The following is a 23,530-nucleotide window of genomic DNA, read 5'->3' as shown; positions in this document are numbered from 1 at the left end:
TGCATGAAAGACCTTCATTATATTAAGTTGATCTTTCTGGAGACCCCCTGCCCTCTGGGGCCCACAGACACATCTACTCTCCCTGAGGGCGGCCCAAGTGCCCACCCAGCACAGCCTGCTCTTCTTGGGACCCTTCACCCCAGATGCTTAGCTGTCCTGCCCACCAGGTCCAGCTTGCAGAGAGTGTACATGCTGGTGGGGTGCAGGACCGAGTACAAGTTCAGACAAACAAAATGATCTCACACTAATTCGAAGGGGAACAAAGCAGGTGAGATGATTGAGGTGGCCACTGGAAATGTGGAAAGGCAAGGCAAAGCCTCTCAAGGGAAGTGATAATTGAACAGATACTGGAAGGATGCTAAAGAGCCCGAAGAAGTAGAGGAGGGGCATCTGAGCAGAGCAAGAGCACATGTAAAGGCCCCCAGGTCAGAAAGCAAATGGGACTTATGCAGCAGCCAAACTGGCTAGGGTGGAATGACCTGGGAAAGCATAGTCATTTAGGGTATCAATGGCAAGGAGCCTGGAATTATTTTCTAAATTTGATTCTCAAACAGCTTCAAGCAAGAGGAGATAGGATATGATGTAAATTTTAGTTGCTACTCAATACATATTTACTGAATTAAAGCAGAAGGCCCTTCTAGCTCCATTGGTTAGGGTTACATTCGAAAGACAGAATTAAGTGCAGTCACCTGAGCAGACTCCATAGAGGGCCTGCCTGGGTTGACTCCTGGCTCTGCCCCCTCCCTGCCGGTGACTGTGAGTGAGGGACCTCACCTCTCCAAATCTAACTTGCAAGGTGGAGGTAATAACTATACCACCTCCCCTCTGTGGCCTTAGTCCTCTGTCTTGTGAGCATGGCTTTCCTCTCTGCCTACCCAGTGTCCCAACCCTCTAAGGTGGCACAGGGCAGGCCCTGTGGGACAGGCTCTCCCCTGACTCCTCCACCCCTATATCCTCCCTCTATAGGAGCCCTTAAAGCTGGGGCCTCAGGGACAGGTCCATGCCAGCCAGGGAGCTGTTCCTGGCCCCAGAGGCCTCATCTGGGAAGAGGTAAGACAGCCCTCTGTGCTCCTCTTTATTTTACAGACAGGGAAACTGAGGCTGAGAGAAGGTGAGTTTGCCCCCGGGACGGATAGAGCCTTGGTTTCCTCCTCCCTTCCAAGTCTGCCATGAAGATCATTGAAAGAGTGAAGCAAGCCTTTAATTGAACACCGAGCTGTGTCCAGCACATCATAGGTGCTCATTACATGTTGTTGTGAGCCATGAATTTACTTACCAAGGTGCTAAGTGGCACAAATTCAAAGCCAGGTCTGTCCATCTAGAGCGACAGTCCCGCAACCGCAGAGGAGCCCTCCTGCGCGGCCAGTGGTAGCAATTCCGCCGCCCACCACTGCTTCCCAGTGAGGGGGTGGCTACGGGGCGGGACGAGGTGACTCAGCTGCAGCCTGCAGGCTCGCTGGCTGCGGGACAGGTAGGCCAGCCCCGGGCGGCCTGGAAGACATTACACGGCTGTCGGCTGTCGGCTGGGCGTCGCGGCGGGTTCCGGAGGGGGTCCTGGCGGCGGGCGCCCGGAGGGGACGGCCCACCACAAAGCGCGCTTTGTTCTGAGCGGCCCCGGAGCTGGAACCAATGGATTGGCGGCAGCCAGGGTCATCTATCAGGCAGCGCGGGGGTCAGGCCGGGGAAGGGCCACAGGCAGGAGCCGGCGGGGGTGCCGCGGGGGTTGCTGAGCAGCTTCCGGCCTCAGTTTACCCGTCCATCTAAAGGGGAAGATCATGTCTGTTCTGTCCGCCTCTCTTGGGACTACTGTGAGACTTCAACATGGAAGCCACGTTGCTCAGGATGCTGGGGACGTGCGGGATGAAAACAGCCTAAGAGTGGTCCTGACAGGGCCAGGGCTGGCTGGGTGGAACTGGGAGCCTCTGAGCTTGCAGCACACAGTGTGGTGGTGTCTGGGGGCCAAGGTGAGGTCTCACAGCACCCTTGCACCCCTGCGCAATCACGCTCCCCCAGGGCCCTGGATGCCAGGCACGGCCCCCTTTCTGGCACTGGCAGGTGGAGATACCCACCCTGAGCACAGCGTCCCCTTGGTGCCCTCTGGCCCCCAGCAGGCAGGACTGGGCCACCCAGAGGTGTTTTAATAACTGGAAATGGGTCAGGGTCTGAACTCTACTCTCTACAAAATCAGAGCCCATTCATTCACATGACCCAGCTGCATGTGCCTCAGTGTCCCCCTCCTGGGATAATTAGGCTTCTAAGCATTTGATATAGGGCCCCCTGGAAGAGGAGGCCACTAAGTTCAGGGAGCCCTGGAAATTGCCCAAAATATGTGTGTTTCTGTGGGAAAGGTTCACCACTTTCTTTGGTTCTCAACCACCTTCCTGACCCAAGAAAGGTTAAAGAGCGCTGTTGAGTGCAGAGGTGGAAGGGGGCCCCTCACTCTGCTGTGGGGCAGCATTTGGAAACGGCTGCTGTGGAGAGCGACTTGGCAGTCCCGAGAAGTGGGAGTGGCTGTCCCACCCTGCATGCAGGTGGGAGAGCAGAGCTGTGGCCACTGCAAACCCTCAGAGCCCCTGAGAGGAGCTGGCTAGGAAATGGCTACAGTGGGGCTGGGGGGAGGCACCACATAGTGAGGAAAAAGAAGGCCTGGTGAGGGGAGATTTATTCATGCAATAGCTATTTATGCAATTGTTACTATGTATCAGGCACAGTGCTCAGCCCAGGCCCCAGTAACAAGCAAGACAGGCTCATCTTGGTCATGATATACATTCTAGAAGGCGAGGCAGATGCAGACACGAACAATAATTTCAGATAGTGGAAAATGCCATGAAGAAAAGAAAACCAGAGAAGGGACTAACAATGAGGGGAAGGCCTTCTGAAGAAGTTCCTCTGACCAGAGATCAAAATTCAGGGATTTGGGAGGAGCACTGGGCCAGTGGGGTAGAAGAACAATATTCAAAGGAACATAAAAAAAGAGAAGCATTTTGCTGGGCAAGGTGGTACACACCTGTAACTGTAGCACTTTGGGAGAATGAGGCAGGAGAATCCCAAGTTTGAGCCTAGCCTAGGCAACTTGGTAACTTAGTGAAACCCTGAGTCAAAAAAAAAAAAAAGCCTAGAGATGCAGCTCAGTGGGTGGACCCCGGGTTCATTCCCCAGTCAAACAAACAACCAAAACCAAACCAAAACCAAACAAAAAAGTACGTATTCACACACACACTACCACAAAGTCAGATTGATGTACGGAAGAGCATATGCCAAATTCATGAAGGTAACTGTCCCAAAAGGGCAAAGGGACAACCAAGACCACGACCCACAGTGGGCTTCAGCTTGCCTTTAGTATTTTAATTTTTAAATATTTAGTTAACATTTTAATATCTTAATACTTATTCTTAATGTGGTTAAATATACTCATAATCATGAGGTTAAAAACAAATTAAAATCTACCACAGCAAAAGGGGTTAGTTCAGGGCAGCAAGTGGCTCAGGGGTCCCCACACACTGCCATTCACTGGACCCACGTTCTGGGGGCCAGGTCTGTCTGGGGAGGGGACATATGGGATCATGGGAGGCACACGGGGCACATGGTCCAGCCTGAGGGGCCTAGGCGCTTTTCGGAGTAGATGCCTTCTTTGTAGAGGTGCCCATCACCCACGGAGACAGGGAAATAGGTCTAGAGAGGCCACGCTATGTACAGGTCCACAGAGCAAGAGCAGATGGGACAAGTGGGACGTGACACTCTAGACTGCCAGTCGAGTCTCCTTCTCAGGCCTGAACCCGGGTTCTTTGGGCAAAGGATGGTCCTCACTACCCCAGCCTGGCCTTTCTATCCAGCCCGTTCCCACAGCATTCTCTCTAGCTTAGCGGCTCAGCCCTGCTCTGGGGGGGGCAGGAAAGCAGCGCCATCTGCTGGTGGAAGAGGGAAACACAGCTCAGCCCCTAGCAGGTCACATCCTTCAAAGACCTCTTCCCTCACGACTTCTCCCACAGCCCTGCCTATTAGACGCCTCCCTCCCAGTGCCTGCCTTTTGGGTCTGATCTGCAAGGAGGAAAAGCCCTTTCATCCGGGGCAACCAACCTCACTTATTCTAGGCCGGTGGGCATGGGTGTCAGAAACCTCAGGAGACAGTAGCACCTTTCATTAATGGTTTACAAAGCATGTCCTCTTCTTTCTTCCCTGACCCTTGCTACAAAACTTTCAGGTACACAATCCGATTGACAGCTTGGACAAGTCCTCTAGGGCAGGGAAAGCTTTGCTTAATATCACTGAGCAAGTGAACACACAGGCTGGTGGCAAAACACAGGTCTCCTGTACCGGCCCCAAGGCAATGGGAGTGCAGGGAGGTGTCACCATGGTGTCACACTTGAAAATAACTGATGCAGAAAAAATAAGCAGTTCTGGATTGTGGTCTCTGAACAGCCCCATCAGCATAACCTGAGCTTGTTAGAAACATATTCCCAGCCCTCCCCAGCCCTGACGAGTTGGCGTTCAAGGGTGGAAACCAGCAAAGCAGCTAGAGAACCTGAACCACTGGTCTAAAGCAGCTGCACCCAACTTATTTTTAATTAAATAAGCTTTTATTTTGGAATTACTTTAGATTCACAGAAAATTTGCAGAGATAGTACAAAGAGTTCCCATCTAATCTCCACCCAGCTCCTCCCCTTACCCCAACAACTTACAAATACCTTCCTACATCACCAGAATACACTGGTCAAAATCAACAGACCAACATTAGTATAAAATTATTAACTAAAATCCAGACCATGTCGGAGTTCCAGTTGTCCTACTAATGTCTGTTTTTTCCCCCGAGAGCCAATGCAAGATACCATTTTGCATTTAAGACACTGTGCTGTATCCCTTTTCAATCCTATTTCCAATGAGTGCAAGAGCTGTTGTCCTTGCTCTTGAGCTGGCAAGACTGAGGCTTGAAAATGTAATGACTGAGTTCCTAGAGGCAGTGACACCAAGGCACCTCATTCTGCACTTTTCCTCAGGACTCTTGGTTTCCAGAAGCTCCTCTGGAATGTCACCCTGCCGTCTCTGTCACACCAGTGTGGACAATGAAGCCCCTACTGGATCCAGCCTCACTCATCTCCTTGCCTAGACCCCAGGCTCTGTGTATCAGTGACTTAGCTTGGGCAGGGCAAGGAGACTGTGTCTGTGTAATCCTGAGATCTGCCCATCTAGACTTATTCACAAAGGATGAAGAGTAAGTCTGAGTGTCCAAGATGGCCCCAGGTTCTCTGTAGCTCCTCCCGTCTAGTGGTGCAATGTTTTTCATCCCTTGTATCTGGGCAAAGTCTTGCAATTTTCCCTGACCAAAAGAACCTAGAAGTAAGATTGTCCTGGTGCCTAGTCTAGAGTTCTTGTCACTTCTGCTCTCTAGGAACCCTGAGGCCACTATGTAAATAAACCTGAACTTAGTAGATGAGTCACATGGAAGAGAACCACGCCACCTAGCCAACAGCCTCAGAAAAGCACATGAGGCTATCCTAACCCATTCAGCCTCAGCTGAGGTGACAGTTGTCTGTGGCCCCATGGTGACCTCAGGCAAGGCCAGCAGAGCTGCCTAGATGAACCTAGCCCAAATTGCCAACCCAGAAACTGTGGGTAGAGCAGTAACTTCAAGGTGCTATGTTTGGGAGTGGTTTGTACACAGCAAAGCTGATATACAATTCCTCTTCTTTCCTGGTAAGAAAAGTTTATTTCAAGAGGCAAAGTGCCAGTCCCAGGAGATGGAATATGACTGGTGTGCTCAGCCATGACAATTCTGTTCCCTGAGGTGTTAGCTTTCTTCAAAGCTAGGGCAATGGTAGCTGGCTCAGGCCAAGGAGATCTAAGTGGAAATATGCAGAGGACAGAGTAGGACAGATTACGCTTTCTGATGGAAGGTGTCAGGCCTGGGGGTATTGGCCCTTCCTCTTCCCCCACTCCTTTCTTCCTTGAACACAGACATGATTCCTGGAGATATCACAGCCATCTTATGACCATGAAGTAACAAACAACGAGGGCAAAGGGATCTGAGGTATAAACTCTATCTTTGCTGAATTATTGAAACAATACCATTTTGGCTATTTGCCTCCAGAATTCAGCCTTTCTTTGTTCAAGCCCGTTACCTAGGCTTGCTTTACTTGCAGCTGAGCAGTCCACTTAATAGGATACCATAAAGATGATGCAGTAGGTCCTTGTCCTTCAGATCTCCAGATCCATCTCCTGGCTCAGGGATGAGGCCCAGTCTCACTCTCACAGAGGTGGGAACAGGGGCTCTCACACTATTTAGCATCAGTCCCAGGCCTGGCAGCTAGTAAAGGGGGTGCTGAGAGTCAGACCCCCATCCCCATGTGCAAAGAGGGGCGCCCCTGCTGGCCCTTGTGTGGCCCACCCACTGGGGGCCAGGTATCTTCCTGGAGGTGGCAAGGAAGCTGCTACTGCAAATCCGGAGTGGACGCGCCCAGGTACACTCGGAGGTCCGAAAGGGTGGACTGCACAAGCTTGGCAGGGATGGTCTCTCGCTGCAGCTGCTGGTAGGCTGCGTAGCGATGGCAGCCCCCGAAGGAGTAGTAGTAGTCACCACCCTGGGCCCCTTTGATCCAGAGAACGTCGATGGGCGGCACGTTGTCTGGGTTGTCCTGGAGAGAGGAAGGGGGACCCCGCGTGAGTGAGTACAGTCCCACACCTGAGTCTGCAGAAGGCTTTGTCCCCAATATGGGACTCCGACAGAGCACCCGAACCAGCATAAGCAAGACACTGTGAAATGTCCAGGAATCCCGTGGGTTGGCTGAAGTCATTTTGGCTGCCTGCTCAGGATGAGAGAGATTTATACCAGGGCAAGGGGCAGATGCCACAAACAAGTATCTTCTCGCCCCGGGACAGTCTGTGAAACACACATCTATCCACCACATGCCCTGTCCCAGGCCCAGCCTCTGCCTGCATGGGCTGTGGCCCAACAGGGTGGTTGAGATGAGTAAGTGAATGTCGGAGTGACAAGTGCTATGCAGACAGTACCCAGGTGACATGGGTGGGGTCCAAAAGGCTTCTCTGAGGTGACAAGGAAGCAGAGATCCACCTGGGGAGCTAGACATGTGGTATAGCTTTAGAGCCTGGCTTCCTTGGTTCAAATCTTGCTCTGCTACTTACCAGTTAAGTGACGTTGTACAGTTAACTTCTGTGCCTCACTTACCCTATCTATCAAATGGGGATGAAGACAACAGACCCGCGTCATAGAGCCACTGGGATAAGTCAGTTAACATATGCAAAGTACTTCCAGCAATGCTTGGTACAGGAAATGTGTTCAGTAATGTCTGCCTGTATTACCCAAGAGGTCAGAAAGATCTGCAGGAGCTGGATGGAGCAGATTTGTTTCTTGGAGCAGGGGTCTACCCTGGAGCATTCAGACAGCAGTTGGCATGGTTCAATCCCATTCTAGAAATATGCACAGGAGAGCAGCTTGTGGGCTGGACGAGGGCATGAGCCAGGCCTTTCTGAGTCTTCAGTAGAAGACACATGCCTGCATGCTGCACAGCTGGGACAGGGAGAGGCACACAGGTTTGGCAGATGTTTAGGAGGCAGATCAGAGGGCTTTGGCAGGAAAGGGGGACATGAGGGCACGAGAATGAAGAGAATCTTATGTTATTTCTTGGTAGGGTCCAAGCAGCCAGACAGAGGAGGGCCATCCTCTAAGTAGGGAAAGGCTGGGCATGTTGGGGAGACGTACTGTGATGTACCTTGAAGGCCTCTTGCTACCGGCCCAGTTGTCAGTGGAAGCTGCTCTGACAGGTTCATTAATCCAGATGTTGCATAGCTGGTTATTCAGCAGTAAGGCCCAGCAGTCACCAGCCAGGGCTCTGGAACCTAGCAAACCAGCGGAGAGGGCTACTATGCAGCCAGCTCAGCCTCTCCAAACACTGGTGCTCATCCACCAAATGGGAACGAGACCTCCCACAGGGCAGTGTAAGGTGTGTCAGTGAGCTGCAAGGCCTTGTGCAGGCCCAGGGTGAGGGGCAGGATGGTGGGGGCCAGTAACAGTCCCCAAAGACATCTGTGTCCTAATCCTTAGAGGCTGTAAATATGTTACCTTACACAGAAGGGGTTTTGGAGCTGGATCTTGAGACAGGAAAATGGGTTGAATGTTATCACCAGGGCCCTTAAAAGCAGAATGGGGAGGTGGAAGAGGTCAAGGTGACACAAGCTGAAAAGGGTCAAGCACTGCTGTTGGTCTGAAGATGAGGAAGAGGCCATGAGTCTGCATACTCAGGGGTGGTTGTGGTGGTGTTGGACACTGGGAAAGGCTGGGGAACTGTCCCTTAGAACCTCTAGAGAACAGTGCAGCCCTGCTGACCTCCGTTTTAGTTCAGTAAGACCCATTTTAGATTTCTGCTCCACAGACCATAAAATAATACATTCGTGCTGTCTGCAAGCTATAAAGTTTATTTTTTGGTTTTTTTGAGACAAGGTCTTGCTATGTAGCCAGGTTGATCTTGAACTTACTATGTAGCCCAGATTGGTTTCAAACACAGAGTGATTATCCTGCCTCAGCCTCCTGAGTGGTGGGATTACAGGTATGCACCACCAGGCCCAGCTTGAAGCCATAAAGTCTGTGGCCACAGAAATGACTCCAGGTGGTAAGTTAGCAAAGGCAGATCTGGCCCTGGCCTCATAGAGCCTATGGTTCCAATGTGGGAGACAAGTGCCTACAAAGGCGATTAGAACCCAGTGGGGTTCTATGCTGCTGGGTACACAGGTGGCTTTGAGTATAGTGGAGGCCCCTTACCTGTTAGGGTGGGCAGGGAAGAGGCTGCCACTGAGAAAGGAAGACCAAGGAGGAGTTAGGCACAACAAAGATATGGAACAGTCTCCTGACTCGGGGTGGGGGGTCTGTGCAAAGGCCCAGTGGTGGAGAGGACACTTAGGGCCAGACAAAAGCCCACAAGGAGGGCAGCAGCAAGATGGACAAGACCCCTACTCATATGGTGTTCACTCGAGGAACAGACACTGAAGCAGTGAAACATATAAATCAATGTAGGAAGGCTGTAAGTGCTAGCCAGAAAAACTCCTGGGTGGAAGGAAGCTGGAGGCCAAGGCTCAGGGCCTGTGGCTATCTGAGGAGGTGGTGCCAGGAAACAGGGAGAGTGCAGACTGTGGGACTGAAAGACATCCCAGCTGGCTGCACCAGTGCTTGGCGGGGCTTAGGAGTCTCATACGCTCACCTTCTAAGGGTCTGGGAGAAGGGGACAGGAAGCATGTAGGCCTAAGCTGACACACATGTTCCTGTGTCCCTCAGCCCCAGTTCCTGCCAGAGCCACCTGGGAATTCTTGAGCACCCTCCCTCGGTCTGTGACCTGACTGACCCTTGTTCTCTCCCACTTCCGGTTCAGACAAGGCCTTCCCAGCAGACATGACACACTGTCACACCCATTGCCCCTGCCCCCGTCTGTCACAGCCAGAGGGGACCACACAGCTTATCTTTGCATGGTGTGGTGACCACACTATGGGGCACTAGGGCCATCTGAGTGCCTGACCTTGAGCAATTTGCCTAAAACTTCCTGTGCCTTGTTTGTCTCATAGGGTGGCACAAGAAGCTAAAGAACCTAAACAGCTTCTGGGCCACTGTAGTTTAGTGACCCTTATTTTAATTAACTAGTTCTACCCCCTCCTTGCTCAAGAGAGGGAGCAGGGCCCAGAGAGACCGGACACTTGCTCAAGGTCGCACAGCCCACACAGCCTCTGCAGAGCCCAGAACTGTCCCGTCAGGCTTCCGGCACGCCTCCCTCTCCCGAAGTCCTCCCTCCCGCTGCCGGCTTCCCCGGGCCTCACCCGGATGGTGTCCACCAGTCTCTGCACCTTGGCCGGGTCCAGCACAGAAGGCAGCGGTCGAATGAGCACGCTCAGCGGCACGTTGTGCACGGCGGCGATGCAGCCCGAGTGGATACTGCCGCCCTGCGCACTGCCGCTCTCCCCGGGCCCCTCGAGCATCCCCCGGCCCGCACCCACTCTGCCCAGAGCTCGGCCAGCGCGCAGCCCCATCACGCTGCTGTGGTCAGCGCCGCCAGAGCCTGCCGCCTCCCGGCTTTACTCAGCTGGGCCGTACCATTCCGCGCGGACGCCGGGGGCGCACGCCGCGCGCGTCTCTCCGCTGCCGTGGTGCTGCCTGGGCCGCAGTGTCCGCTGGGGGGCGCCCCGCCGCGTTTCCTCTCCTCTCCGTGCTCGGGGAGTGGACGCGCCCGGCCGCTGACTCAGGGTGAGTGTGCAGGTCGCGGGGCGGGAGGGGCGCGCGACGCACGGCGCGGTGACTCAGGCCCGCGGGGCCGAAGCGGGCGGGGTGGCCAAGTCTGCGGAGCCAGGATGAGTCGGCGAAACCTGCGGGGCTGGCCCGCTCGCCGCCGTCGCCGTCGGAGCCCTGGGGTCGGAGCTCAGGGAGAGCCGTGCCTAGGGCGGTAACTGTAGCGACCTGCTGCGGACTGCGCAGGCACCTCCAAAGCACCCCGCGAGTCAGGCAGGATCATCAGTCCCATTTTGCAGACGAGGAAACTGAGGCACAGAGAAGTTTACTCGACTTGCCTAATATCGTGGCACTAGGAAGTAGGCTCATCCCCCACCCCCACCCCAGTTCAGCAGCCAGTACCGTTGTCATATCGTGCTGACAATATGTGGGAGTGCCCTGAAGTCCCACACTGTCCCATGGCAGCAGGTTCGGTTGCGAACCACGTGGCCAAGGTAGGTCAGCTGAAGGTGAAAGTCAGGCCTTCTCAGTGCAGAGCTCTGGGGCCACTTAGCCACCACAGCTAGGCAGGAAGGGGACAGTTCAGAGTCTGGTTTAGATTCTCCTCCCTCTCCTTACCGGGTCAACCTGGGATGCCAGAGTTGGCAGGGGTGAGGTGAGTTCAAGGCCAGGGGCCCACTCTGCTGCCCATCTGTGAGATGTGGTGAGATGAGGTGCTTTGCCTCAGAGTGTCTTCAAGAATTGAGGGACACACATAAACCTCTGATCTGCAGATCTTCCCATCTTGCTGTTGAAGGCTAAATGTTAGGATGCTCATGCCATTGGGAATTTGACCTTGACCTTTCTCTTTCTGCAGTTCCCAAACATAATTCCTATGAGCACCTAAATTATACTTTTTTTCAGGAAGAGGGCAAACACCTCAGTCCTGGAATTACTGAGTTAGAGAATTTCATCAAGAGGGAAGCTGTCCCTTCCGAACCACTTAGTGGATACAAGATGTGAGGCAGGTGGGACCATAGTTCTGGAGTGGGAAAATGAACTGTGACCTCTCATCAAGCTGTGCCCAGTGAGGCCTTGCCCTTGGTGTCAAACTCTGTGTTATGTATGGTACTTGTGGCCCAACTCAGCACTGGTGATTGGAGGTAGGTATATCTAAGGTTAGTAAGGAGGCAGCAGAACAAATGTCATCAAAGACCCAGGCTCTGTCCATCTTTTGCTGCTGTCATCCTCAGGCTTGCTCCTCGTGGTGCCAGTGTGGCTGCTATAGCCTAAAGCTTCACATCACTACATAACCACATTCAGAAGAAGTTAGGACATCCATTTGTGCTTCTTTTTTTAAAAGTGAAGAAACCTTTCCTTAGTTGCCCCCAACCCTTGCCCTGCTAGGAACAAGAATTAGGTCATGCCTAAACCAGTCCCTGCCAAGAGGAGTAGAATTACCATGGTCAGCTTAGCCTGATTGGTCCTCACCTTTGGACTTGGGAGGGTTGTCCTCCCTGAAGTGCATGGCCCAAGCTCTGAGCAGGATTGAGGAAGTCGCAGCATCCTAGTTCTCTTGTGAGAGCCTCCCTCTCCCACTCAGGACTGTGTGGCTGCTGGGTTGCCCTGTCCCTGATGAGGCCTGCCCAATCAACAATTCCATTGTATTGGTCTGGCTGTTCCCAAAGCAGTGAGACTCAGACGTAAGCCTCTGGTTGGGAGGAGGTGAGCTGCCTCCCTTGAGCCTGTGGCCTTCATATACTTGGAGCCAGGATCTCCCTGGCAGTGCTTTCTTTCCAGCTTGAATTCTCTGAAGTCAACCCTGAGGCAGAAACTCCATGCAGGTAGCTACTTAGATGTTTTACTTGTTAACTGCTGCAGATGAAATCACTCCAGAACGAGTGGCATCAAAGCCATTTTACCATGCTCACAGGCTCTGTGGGTCAGTAAATCAGATGTCGGTGGTCTCTTCCCTGCAGTGTCTGGGCTGTCAGCTGTGGGGTAACTTGCTGGCTGGGGCTGGAATCATCTGCAGGAGTCTTTCCACATCAAGTGGATGCTCCTGCCTGTTGGCTGGAGTCTCACTTCTGGCCAGCAGCCAGCATAGCTGTACACAGCTTCTCCCTGGGCAGGGACTCCTTGCAGCATGGCCACTGGCTTGAGAGCAGGTGTCCCAAGAGGACCTCGTAGGAGCTTCCTGGTCTCTTCTCAGACAGCCTTGGAGGTCACACAGCATCTTTTCTGCAACATCCTGTATTTGGGAGCTGTCACAGCCCTCCTAGGCACATTAGGTGCCATCTCCTGATGGGAGGAACAGCAAGGTTCTGTGCATGTGGGGAAGAAGATGCTGTTGTGACCATCTTTGGAAGACACATCTCCTGCAGGAGGTGACCCTAGGAAGTTCTGGATGTCACCAAGGCCCAGTGATGAGGTTAGCTTGTTGGGCAGCTTGGGCTCATTCCTGTGGGTGACACTCTGGGGAACAACTGTGTGTCCCCATTTGTCCCTCTAAGGGACAGGGCCTGGGTGTTTATTCACTGATTTCTGCCCCTCACTGGTAGAGAGGGCCTGTGGGTGAGTCTCTGACAATTCTGGGCAGCCCTGAACTTGAACTGAGCACACATCTGTGGACCTGGAGGCTCAAAGCCTGTCTGCTCATAGTCACCAGGGGGTGGCCAGGGGCATTAAGAGCAGGATACCAATGCATTCCTTTTCTGTCCAAACCAGCAAGGTCCATGTTGGTTGTGTGCACCCAAAGGCCCTGGCTTGCTGCTGGCCCTTGCTCCTCACTCAGCTGCTTGACCTACAGGTGGTATACACCTTTTCTGTTCATTTTCAACAGAGAACATGTACGTGAGGAATTCAGGCTGCAGGTGACTGGTCTAAGTGTTGGGGAAGACAAAAAAGATTTTGGTGCCCCCAAAGTAACATCCAGTTGTACATCGCCCTCCCCTCAATTGGGCATGTCCATTTCTTCAGCTTGGCTCGCAGGCTTCCGCTGTGGCGCTTGGTTCTCTTGTCTTTGGGAAGTTGGGTTGTGAATGCAGTGAGGAACTGACCCTTCACTTCTTGCTCCTCCGTTCTTTGTGCCCTTGATGAAATAATTCAGTCAAGACACACACACTGTACAGAACTATAGGAAGGATTTATTTTGATGTAGATATAGCGAGTTACGCCTTCACATGAGAAGGTGGATGGTGCCATGAAGGCATCTGCACTCTGTGTGAATTTGGGTACATTTTTTATGTATACAGAAGTTACTCCTGGATTCAGGGGACTGTGGTGACTATGATGCTAGTCAACATTCCACTTCAAAATTACTTAGGAATTGCAGAATGTCTTTCTGTCCTAATTAGATGGTCAGTGTTTCCTCGGGGGCTTTCATCATGTGAGAAACTTACAAAAGATAAGTTCTTAATCTAAACCAGGTCCCAGCCCAAGGCAGGACGATCTTTAAAGAACATTTCCTTCCCTGATTTCATTGGCCTGTGGGCTATGGCAGCCGGGAATGCTGTGGGCTTGTTCTGGAGCTGGACGGCTAGGTGACCTGGAACGTGCACAATATGTGATCTTAACATGTCATTGTGCTCTGAGAGATTGCTTTGGGCCTGAGACCTAACAAATGATTATAAATGTATTGTACACAGACATCTTTGTTTCTTTACTTAACTGGCAAGGCATACTACTTTGGACCCCTGCCCCTTTGTCCCTCAGGGCCTCTAATGTCTACCTGTCTGATAGCCTGTGTCTTCCTGTTTTCCTCCCCATTTCTTCTCACTCCCCTCTATGGACCCCTAAACTCCTGTTTTTAATTCACTCAGAAAGTTTGTCTCTTTCTTTTGCATCTTCACTGCCTGCTGAGCCATCATCTCCTTGGGTCTTGAGGCAGCTTTGCACTTCTACTGCTTCTCCTCATAGGCACAAGATTATTGTCAGTGCCAACTGGGACAGCCTTCTTCTTTGCTCATCCGGGAAAGGAGAGAAAATCTGTACCCTGCAATGATAACATTAAATTCTTTCTCCACTCAGTCTGATTGGGCTGGCTTGAGAGTCATATTGAGATGTAGGATGCCTGATGTTCTCCAGGGACATGCCATGTGCTCAGCTGCATAAGTGTGGATGTTGGAGCTGTCACTCACTGCGATGACTCTTGATTAGCATAGAGGGTACCGACCAGGCACCCTCCGGAGGTCTACCGCCTCCAAGCCACCTGGATATGGGTTAAGTGATAGCAGACACCTGAGTGACTATGTGGTTTGCTATGAGGGCAGGAGGCAACAGAGGCTTGGCTGTTGGCGTCCCTCCCCTGGACCCTTTGGGTTTCTGCCGCAGTTGTGCTGCAAAGCTTGTGTGAGCTCAGACTCTGCAACTCAGCCAGCTCCAAGCGTCTCTTGTCACAGGTCCCTGTGGGGATCTCTGTCCACAATCAGGCTCAGGCCAGAGGTTCTGGAATATTCAACCTGGGAACAGGAACTGGTCACCACACCCCTCTCTTCTGTCAGATAAGGACAATTTGGAGGGCTGTGCTAGAGCATCTGGAGTGTTCTGGAGCCTTTTCAGAGACTGCATCAGCCAGCACATTGCCACAGCAGTGGCTGCTCTAATGTGCCCCTGTCCTATTCTTCAGGACCCTCATATGTCCTTCTTGGGGTCCCCCCCCAACAACCCACACCCAAGTCTCAGACTGCTCAGACAAAGGAAAATGGGACCCTGGGTCACCTCTTGTAATGGTTTGGATCTAAAATGTCCTCTAAAGGTCTCATGCACTCATAGATAGGGCTTTCAGAAGATGTTGAATCATGAGGGCGCTGACCTTACCAGTGCATCAAGCCATTGATGGGTTTATGGCTGAATGGGCAGTTAGGAGGTGTGACCCTGTTGGAGGAAGTGGGTCATGGGGGGAACTTTGGGGGGTGTCCTTTCCTTGGCTCCTTCCTCTCTTGCTGGCTTGTTCTCACCCTCTCTGCTTCTGCCTACCTGGGTTGAGTAGCTTTCCTCCACCATGCCCTTCTACCATGATATCTCTGCCTTGGAGCGAGCAGATCATCGACTGAAGCCCTGAAACTATAAGCCAAATAAAGCTGTCTTCTTCTTTAAGCTGTGTGGCAAGTGTTTGATTCTAGGAATGGGAAGCTGACTAAGACAGCTATACTGCTGCCCCTCATCTGTGTTTAAATTACATGCACATGAGGTGTGTTATCCTGGGCCAGCCACCTGTTTGGGCTCAGTTTCCTAATCTGCAAAATGGACATAACAGTGTCACTTGATTTGTAGAGCTGTTGGGAGAATGGAAAGAGATGTTGTTACAAGGTAAAGTAGGTAAAGTCTTAGGTCAGGACAACACCTTGTAAGTGCTCTATAAATATTTGCTGCTTGATTACATTTTAAGTTAATAACAGAGTTTGACGGTCTCTCTACATCTGTATTTCTGGGCTAGTCTCGATGTATTAGCTTAGCCTCCTTTTTGCTGGTCCCAGAAAGCCCAAGTGAATCAGCTTAATGAAAATGGGGGTGCCCAGCCACTCCCCTAAATTGTGAGCTTCAAGGAAAAGTGGATTTGGAGATTTTTTTTTCCTGTGGCCTTCAATCAGTAGAGGGATTATATCTACATGACAGGAAGGTGGCTGTCAGCAGGGATGATGTTCAGGTTCCTGGAAAAGAGACCTGACAGGAGAGGCCTCATGCACCCTCCAGGGTCCAGGAAGTCCAGGGCTGTACTGTGGTCACCAGGCCCACTGGCCTTTTCTGTCTTTCTGCTTCGTCATTTTAAAGCAGGGTTTTTATTCTCTAGGTTACCTCCCAGCTCAAGACCACTGCTGAAGTACCAGCCATCTTGTCCAAGCTTGGAAGGAGGCAGAAACATGGAAAGGCAAAAGGATAGGGCCTTTTCCTTTTTTTTTTTGATGCTGTCTCAGAAGTTCTACATAACACCTCCCCTTTGTCTGTCATTGACTAGAACTTGGGGCCATCCAGCTTCAGGGCAGCTAAGATACGAAGTTTTCATTCACAGTGGAAAAATGCTCAGCTGAAATTAGAATTCTCTTACAAGGAAGGAGGGAGTCGATATTGATGAGTAGCTAGCAGTCTGAGCCACAGCTTTCAAGTTACAGGTCTTACGACACACAGAAACAAAACTCTCCAAGTTCTATTCAGATGCCCACATCTGAACAAATGAAGTCTGACCATGGAGGACAAAGGGTTTTTTTGTTTTATTATTATTCTTTTCTGTATTGCAGAGGGAATGGAGGGCCTTTGGACTGAACTGTACCCTCAGTCCTTCTTAATTTAAAAAAAATTTTGACACAGGAAGTCACTAAGTTGCTAAATTACCCAAGGTGAGCTCAGACTTTCGACCTTACTGCTCCAGCTTCCTAGAGTGTTGGGGATACAGGTGTGTGCCACCACGCCCAGCTGACAGTTTTTTTAAAAGCATAATCCACCATTTTTTATTGTGATTTAAATATATAAAGTTCATTAAAAATATGATTACTGCCTACCTGCTATTTGCTAAGCACTATTCTAGACCTGAGGGATTTAATTTTTGTATTAGTACATGTTTGCAATACATAATGATTACATTTATTGTGTAGAGTTGGTACATGTACATAATGCATCTTCTTAATTGTTTTTGTCCCCAACCCCTCCCATCCCTCCTGCTCTTTCCAACTCTTGATCCCCAGAGGACTTAATGATGTGCAAAAAGACACTGTCAATCCTGTTATATCTGGTGGGTCTGGGGTCTGCAGGTCCCTAGACTCAACTTTGCTGGGCTTGTCCCTCTCTCTGATGTAGAAAGAGGAAGAGGAGTCAGAGAAGGCCAGTGCAAAGCAAAAACATTATTGCAGGTATTGCAAGAAACAGTGCAAAACCACTCCAAGGGAGGAGTAGGGGTGCTCAGAGCTGCGACACCACTGAATCTGGGGCTGTGACCCTGGTTTATGGGGTAGGGCCCCATCTCCACACCCTCCGAGGGTCACTACTTGTTTGGTTGTTGGATTTATTGCTGGAGGCCTAAGTTGGGTGGGCTAATAGGGGAATTTTGAGGGGTGAAGTAACCTGCTTAAAGAGTGGCTTAGGTGAGACAGTGTAGCTACACAGAAGAGAATGTTAAAACCACAGACTGTCAGCTCAGTGTAACTACACAGAAGCAGGTCTCAAGACCATGGGCTGTCAGCTTGGCTGCTTGCTGAGATAGAAAGGCTATTTCCTTTCTGCTTACAGGGGCCCAGTTCCCTAATATAATCCTACCAGTGATCTGAACTGTCCCTATGGTCTCTGCTTCTTGAAGATTAGTGGGGGAGAGAGATAACAACCACAGAACCACACCAAGTGATGGGAGAGTGTACGATGAGTAGGCACGTGAGCAAGAATCTTCATCTGTTTGAGTTTTTATCACAGAATCCCACAGATTGTGTGACTTAGAAACAACACAATTTGATTTCTCACTGATCACGAGACTTGGAAGTCCAAGAGCAAAGTGTCTTTGTATCCCCCACCTACCAACTTGTGTGCTGAAATCCTAAGCTTCAGTTTGATGGTGGTGGAGGTGGGCCTTTGGGATGTGATTCCATCATGGAGGTGGATTCCTCCTAAACAGGATTACTACTCTTATAAAAAGACACCCTCATGAATGAGCTCTTCTTCCACCATGTGAAGACCCAGTGAGAAGACAGCTGTGTGTGAACCAGGAAATAATCCCTTTCCATACACCAAGAATCTGCTGCCCTTTGTCAAGTACTTTCCAGCTTCCAGGAATGTGAGTAATAAATTCCTGCTACTTAAAACCATGCAATCTATAGTAGTTTTCTATAGTAGCTCAAAAGGACTAAAACAGGTACTGAGCAGTGGGGGTTGTTGAGACAAGTACTAAAATGCAGATACATCTTTGGAATAGGGTAATGTTTTGAGGTGCAAACTGTGAATGGCCCAAACCCTAGGGGCATCGTGGGTGGGTAGCAGATACCCATATCATACTTTTCTGATGAAAGTATATACTTTAGCATAATGGTAGCCAGCTGTGCATCTCAGTAGTTGCGCTGGGGGAAAATAGGAAGCAATTTTTGTGTTCACCCACTTGGTACAATGAACAGCAAGGTGTGTGCACATGTGTAAGTGTAAATGGGCAAGTTTTACCCATGCTATGCACCATGTTATATTTTTGTATCTAATTTATAAATTTTTTTATTACGTTTTTATTTTTATTGTAGAATTAACCCAATTTAGTACAATGTCATATGAAAGTCTGCTTTTACAACTTTGAGAGGAGGTTGAAAGTGAGTCATCAGGTGACTCGGCTACTAATGATGATCTGGATCATGTAAGCCAAAGAAGTGACAGTGAGAAGGAACAAGATATGACAGATGGAGAAGCACAGCATGTAAACTTTGATTCAGTGAGGAAGGAAATAGTAATGTAAATAAATATTTGACTACAAATATGCCATGAAATGCTGCAAAATGGTCATGTATACATGAATGTTGAAATAGGTCAGAAAATGTTATTAGGTTCTTTACAGGGGTGAAACCTATTGGTTGGAACTCCAATACTGCTATTCCATGTTGTTAATTGTTTTTAACAGACGATATGCTACAAGATGTTTTGAAATACACTATTAGTGAAATACAAGTAAAACGTTCCATGTGCAACAAAAATATATTTATCATGACACCTCACTATGTGAACTAAAAACCTTTATAGCAGGACTTTATCATTCTAATCGTCAGAATCTATAGGATTTATGAAAAAGTGACAGATGTGGCATTGAGATTTTTTAGAACAATAATGACACTCGAGATTGGGTTTCCTTCAAAATTGCCTACGTTTTGATGACAAAAAGACCCCTCAAGAAAGAAAATCTAACAATTTGGCTGCTATTCAGGCTTTGTTTTGAAGTGTCCTACAGTTTATATACACTGTCTGAATACATGTCAGTGGACAAACAACTTGCATCATTTTGTGGTTGAAGCTTTTGGCAATATATGCCAAGCAAACTTTCCAAACATGGTATAAAAATATATGCCCTGTTAGATGTGAAGACATTTTACACCTTGAATTTAGAAATTTATCCTGGAACTGAGCCACCATGTCTTTATTTGTGCAGTAATAAACTGTATGACCTTGTGAACAGACGTGTACCTATTTCAAAAAGTAACACAAATGTCACATTTGACATTTGGTTCACTAGTTAATTACCCATTGATGTTACATTTGCTAAAAGAACATCAGTTGCACAGCACAGGAACTGTTTGCAAGAAGAAAGTCAAGATTCCCGAAAACCTGTTGCAAGTTCACCACAGAGAAATGTATAGCACAATCTTTGGATTTCAGAAAGACATAACGTTGGCTGCTGTATGGTGAAGAAAAATACAGTAGTATTGATACTGTCAACATCATGATGATAAGCTTTATAGTGAAGCTGGGCATGGTAGTAATTCCAGCATTTGGGGAGGCTGAGGCTGTAGGATCCTGTGAGTTCAAGGTCAATCTGTGCTACATAGTGAATTCCAGGCTAGCCTGGACAATATAGCAAGACATTGTCTCAAAAAAAAAAAAAAAAGAATAAAAAGAAAAGAAAAAAGGAAAAAAAAGATTGCTAGTGAATCTTTGTCTTAGTTACTTTTCTCTCCTTGCTGAGACAAAATACCCAACACCTGAAATTAAAGGAGGAAGGTTTATTTGGCTTACATTTCATAGAGGTTTCAGCCCATAGTTGGCTGGCTCCAAGGCAGAATGGCACATGGCAAAGGGACATCACAGAGGAGAAAAACAGTTCATTGCAGCCAAATGCAGCAAAAGCAACAAGGGACTACCACAACTCTTTCTGTCCCTTATATCTCTTTATTTTATTTTATTTTATTTATTTTTTTTTCCCCATTAACTTTATTGGTACATTTTCAGTATAAAATACAGTCACATTCATCATTGGGATCTTGTACCTTTACATGAGTATCTTGGTTCTTATTTTTTTTCCCCTTCCCTTGTCCTCCCTTCACCCCCTCCACCCTTCCCTATTTGCAAAGACATTGTTTCCATTTTTTTCCTCTTCTCATATTTTTTCCTTTCCCTTTTTTCCCTTCCCCTACCCCTCCCAATTACCCTGCTCTTTTAGACCTTTTCTTCCTGTTACACAATATCAGTTATACATTTTTTAAATTACAATATTAAGATCTAGGAGACATTACCACAGATTTTACAGAATTTAAAAGGATATAGAAAGCATATTACAAAAATCGTTTTTGAAATAAATTTGACAACTTCTTCTACCTTGGAAGACAAATTAATGAAACTAACTCTGGAGGAAATATAAAATTTGAATAGCACCTATTAAAGAAAGTATATTCCTAGCTTGCAAACCTACCTATTTGACAACAGCAGGCTCATAAACATTTTAACTGATAAATTATATCAAACAATTAAAGCAGAAAAAAGAAGGAACACTTCTCCCCTCATTTTAGGAACTCAACATTGTGCTAATCCTAAAACTGGATAAAGATAATAGAAGAAAAAAGTATGAACATAGATAGAAATTTGTTTAACAAAACAAACTATTAGAAGTCAGATCTGGCAGTATGTAGAAAGTGGTTTTGTTATAGGGATGGCAGTGTTGGTTCAGCATTGGAAGATCCACCCCCAAAAGTCATCATTTTAACAGAGGAAAGGAAAAAGCCATATGATCCTGTCAGTAGTTGGAGAAAAAGCATTGGACTAAATTCTACAGCTGTTCATGGTAAAAGCTATCAGGAGACTAGAAGTAGAACAGAAACTTCTCATCAGATTAAAGACATGTACTCCATACTTCCAGCGAGAACGCCTTATATGAATGGAGAAGATACAATGCTTTCTCCTTAAGGTGACGAACAAGGGCAGATATGCTTACTCTTTATCTGTCCATTAAACTTTCTTTTTTTTTGTATTAAATTCTTTTATTGGTTCATCAAAGGTATACAACACAATTACATTTCTCATTGGGAATTATACCTTTATATAATGCATCTTGGTTCTTATTTTTTCCCCATTCCTAGCCCTCCCTTCATGCCCTCCACCCTTCCTTACTTACAAAGACTTTATTTCCATTTTTTCCATTTCTCATCATTTTGTCCTTTCCCTTCTTTCCTTGCCCCTGCCCCTCCCACTACCCCTACCCCTTTGGACCTTTTCTTCCTATTTTACATTATCGATTATTCATTCTAATCATTGGTACATTTTAGGTATACAATATAATGATGTTCATCATTGGAAATTTGCACCTTTACATAGCCTCTCTTGGTTCTTATTTTTCACCCTTGCCCAGCCCTCCCTTCAACCCCTCCAGTCCTCCCTATTTACAAAGATTTTGTTCCTATTTTTCCATTTTCTCATATTAATCCCATTCCCTTCTATCCTTTCCCCTAGCCCTCCCCCTTCATTCCCCTTTGCCCCTTTTCTTCCTATTTCACATTGACCTATTATACATTTAGTCCTTATTTACACTTTCAGTTTCTCACACCAGAGAAACTATTCAGTATTTACACATGTATGTCCTATTTATTTCACTTAAGAGTATTGCCTCAATGTGCATCCACGTGGCTATAAATGTCTCTAATTTCTCATTTTTTATGGCTGAGTAGTACTCCATTTTATAAAAAAACCACATTTTCTTTATCCAGTCTCCAGTTGATGGGCATTTGGGCTGTTTCCAAGTTTTAGCTATTACAAACTGCGCTGCTATGAACATGGGTGCACATATATCACTGTGGTATGATTCTTTTAATTCTTTGGGGAAGACCCCCAGCAGTGGAATAGTGGGGTCAAATGGGACTTCTAGTCCTAGTTCTTTGAGGTATCTCCATACTGATTTCCACAGTGCTTGCACCAGTCTACACTCCCACCAGCAGTGGAGCAGGGTTCCTCTTTCCCCACAGCCCCACCAGCATTTGTTATTGGTTGATTTCATGAGAGCAGCCATTCTTTCTGGAGTGAAGTGGAATCTCAGCGTTGTTTTCATTTGCATCTCTCGAATGACCAGTGATGTTGAACATTTTTTCATGTATTTATTTGCTATTTCTACTTCTTTGAGAAATATGTGTTCATTTCAGATGTCCATTTTTGGATTGGGTCTTTCAATTTGGGAGGTCTGATCTTTTTAAGTTCTTTATAGATTTGAGATAGTAGACCTTTGTCTGAGGAAGAGCAGGTGAAGATTTTTTCCCACATTATGTGTTGTCTCTTCACACTGCTGGTGGTTTCTCTTGCTGTGCAGAAGCTTTTAAATAAGAAGAGATCCCATTTGTTGATTGTGCTAGTTCACGGGCAACTGAAGTTTTGTTCATAAAATCTTTTCCTACACCGATGTCTTCGAGGGTTCTACCTAACCTCTGTTCCAACTGGTTCAGAGTTTCTATTTTAATATTTAGATCTTTAGTCCATTTTGATTTTAGTTTAGTGCATGGTGAGAGATATAGGTCTAGTTTTAATCTTTGGCAAGTTGAAGCCCAATTTTTCCAGCATCATTTATCAAAGAGGCTATCTTTCCTCCAGTGAGGGTGTTTGGCTCCTTTGTCGAAGATGAGATGGCTCAGTGTGTCTGGCGTTGTTTCTGCATCTTCTAATCTGTTCCACTGGTCCTCAGGTCTGTTTCTTTGCCAGTACCATGCTGTTTTTCTCACAGTAGCTTTGTAGTATAGTTGCAGGTTGGGGATTGTGATACCCCCTGCCATGCCTCTGTTACCTAGAATTGCTTTTGCTATTCTGGGTCTCTTCTTGTTCCAAATGAATTTTTGGATTGTTTTCTCGAGGTCTATGAAGTATGCTGCTGGGATGTCAATTGGAATTGCATTAAATCTATATAGCAGTTTTGGAAGTATGGCCATTTTCACTGTATTAATCCTTCCTCCCCAGGAGCAGGGGATATCTGTCCATTTTCTGGTATCATCTTCAATCTCTCTTTTCAGAGTGCCATAGTTTTCAGAGAAGAGGTCTTTGATTTCTTTCGTTAGGATGATTCCGAGGTATTTCAGTTTTTTGGATGCTATTGTGAAAGGAATTATTTGCCCTGTTTCTCTCTCAGTGAGTCTGTCATTGGTGTAGAGGAAAGCTATTGATTTTTGTGTTGACCTTGTAACCAGCTACTTGACTGAATTTAGTTATTAAGTCTAGAAGACTTTTGGTGGAGTTCTTGGGGTCTTCTATATAGAGTATCATGTCATCTGCAAATAATGACAATTTGACTTCTTCATTACCTATCTTTATTCCTTTTATTTCTTTCTCTTGTCTAATTGCCGTGGCTAATGTTTCCAGAACTATATTGAACAAGAGTGGTGATAGTGGACATCCTTGTCTTGTTCCTGATTTGAG

The 23,530-nt window shown here is 47.8% G+C and overlaps 2 protein-coding genes across 2 annotated transcripts in view; one reads left to right on the top strand and one right to left on the bottom strand.

Moving 5' to 3' along the window:
- Nucleotides 1-4,555: 4,555 nt before the first annotated feature.
- On the bottom strand, nt 4,556-10,062 carry Srxn1 (sulfiredoxin 1). Its single transcript, XM_004840636.3, has 2 exons — nt 9,814-10,062; nt 4,556-6,629 (listed from the first exon to the last, which is right to left on the bottom strand). Exons 1-2 carry the CDS (start codon nt 10,021-10,023, stop codon nt 6,426-6,428), a joined length of 414 nt encoding a protein of 137 aa, XP_004840693.1. The 5' UTR covers nt 10,024-10,062; the 3' UTR covers nt 4,556-6,425.
- A 69-nt stretch (nt 10,063-10,131) lies between these two features.
- The window catches only part of LOC101699407 (R-spondin-4), a gene marked incomplete at its 5' end in the record, with an annotated part of 99,723 nt that continues 86,324 nt past the window's right edge, over nt 10,132-23,530 (top strand). Inside the window, one exon of the mRNA XM_087188585.1 lies at nt 10,132-10,237. Coding sequence (XP_087044711.1) covers nt 10,132-10,237 — 106 coding nt within the window. The remainder of the gene's footprint in view (nt 10,238-23,530) is intronic.

Source organism: Heterocephalus glaber, unplaced genomic scaffold (assembly GCF_053883595.1).
Source record: "Heterocephalus glaber isolate CG9 unplaced genomic scaffold, H.glaber_assembly_v1.0 deba00001532, whole genome shotgun sequence".
NCBI classification, from domain to species: Eukaryota; Metazoa; Chordata; class Mammalia; order Rodentia; family Bathyergidae; genus Heterocephalus; species Heterocephalus glaber.
Note: the sequence above shows the minus strand (reverse complement) of the source record. Positions and strands in the feature narration are given on the sequence as shown.

What these genes read in the sequence shown, in the direction of transcription:
- Srxn1 (XM_004840636.3), bottom strand. Translation starts at nt 10,023, where the DNA reads ATGGGGCTGCGCGCTGGCCGAGCTCTGGGCAGAGTGGGTGCGGGCCGG. An exon ending in GACTGGTGGACACCATCCGG is followed by an intron (nt 6,630 to 9,813) that starts GTGAGGCCCGGG and finishes TCCTCTCTCCAG; the next exon opens with GACAACCCAGACAACGTGCC.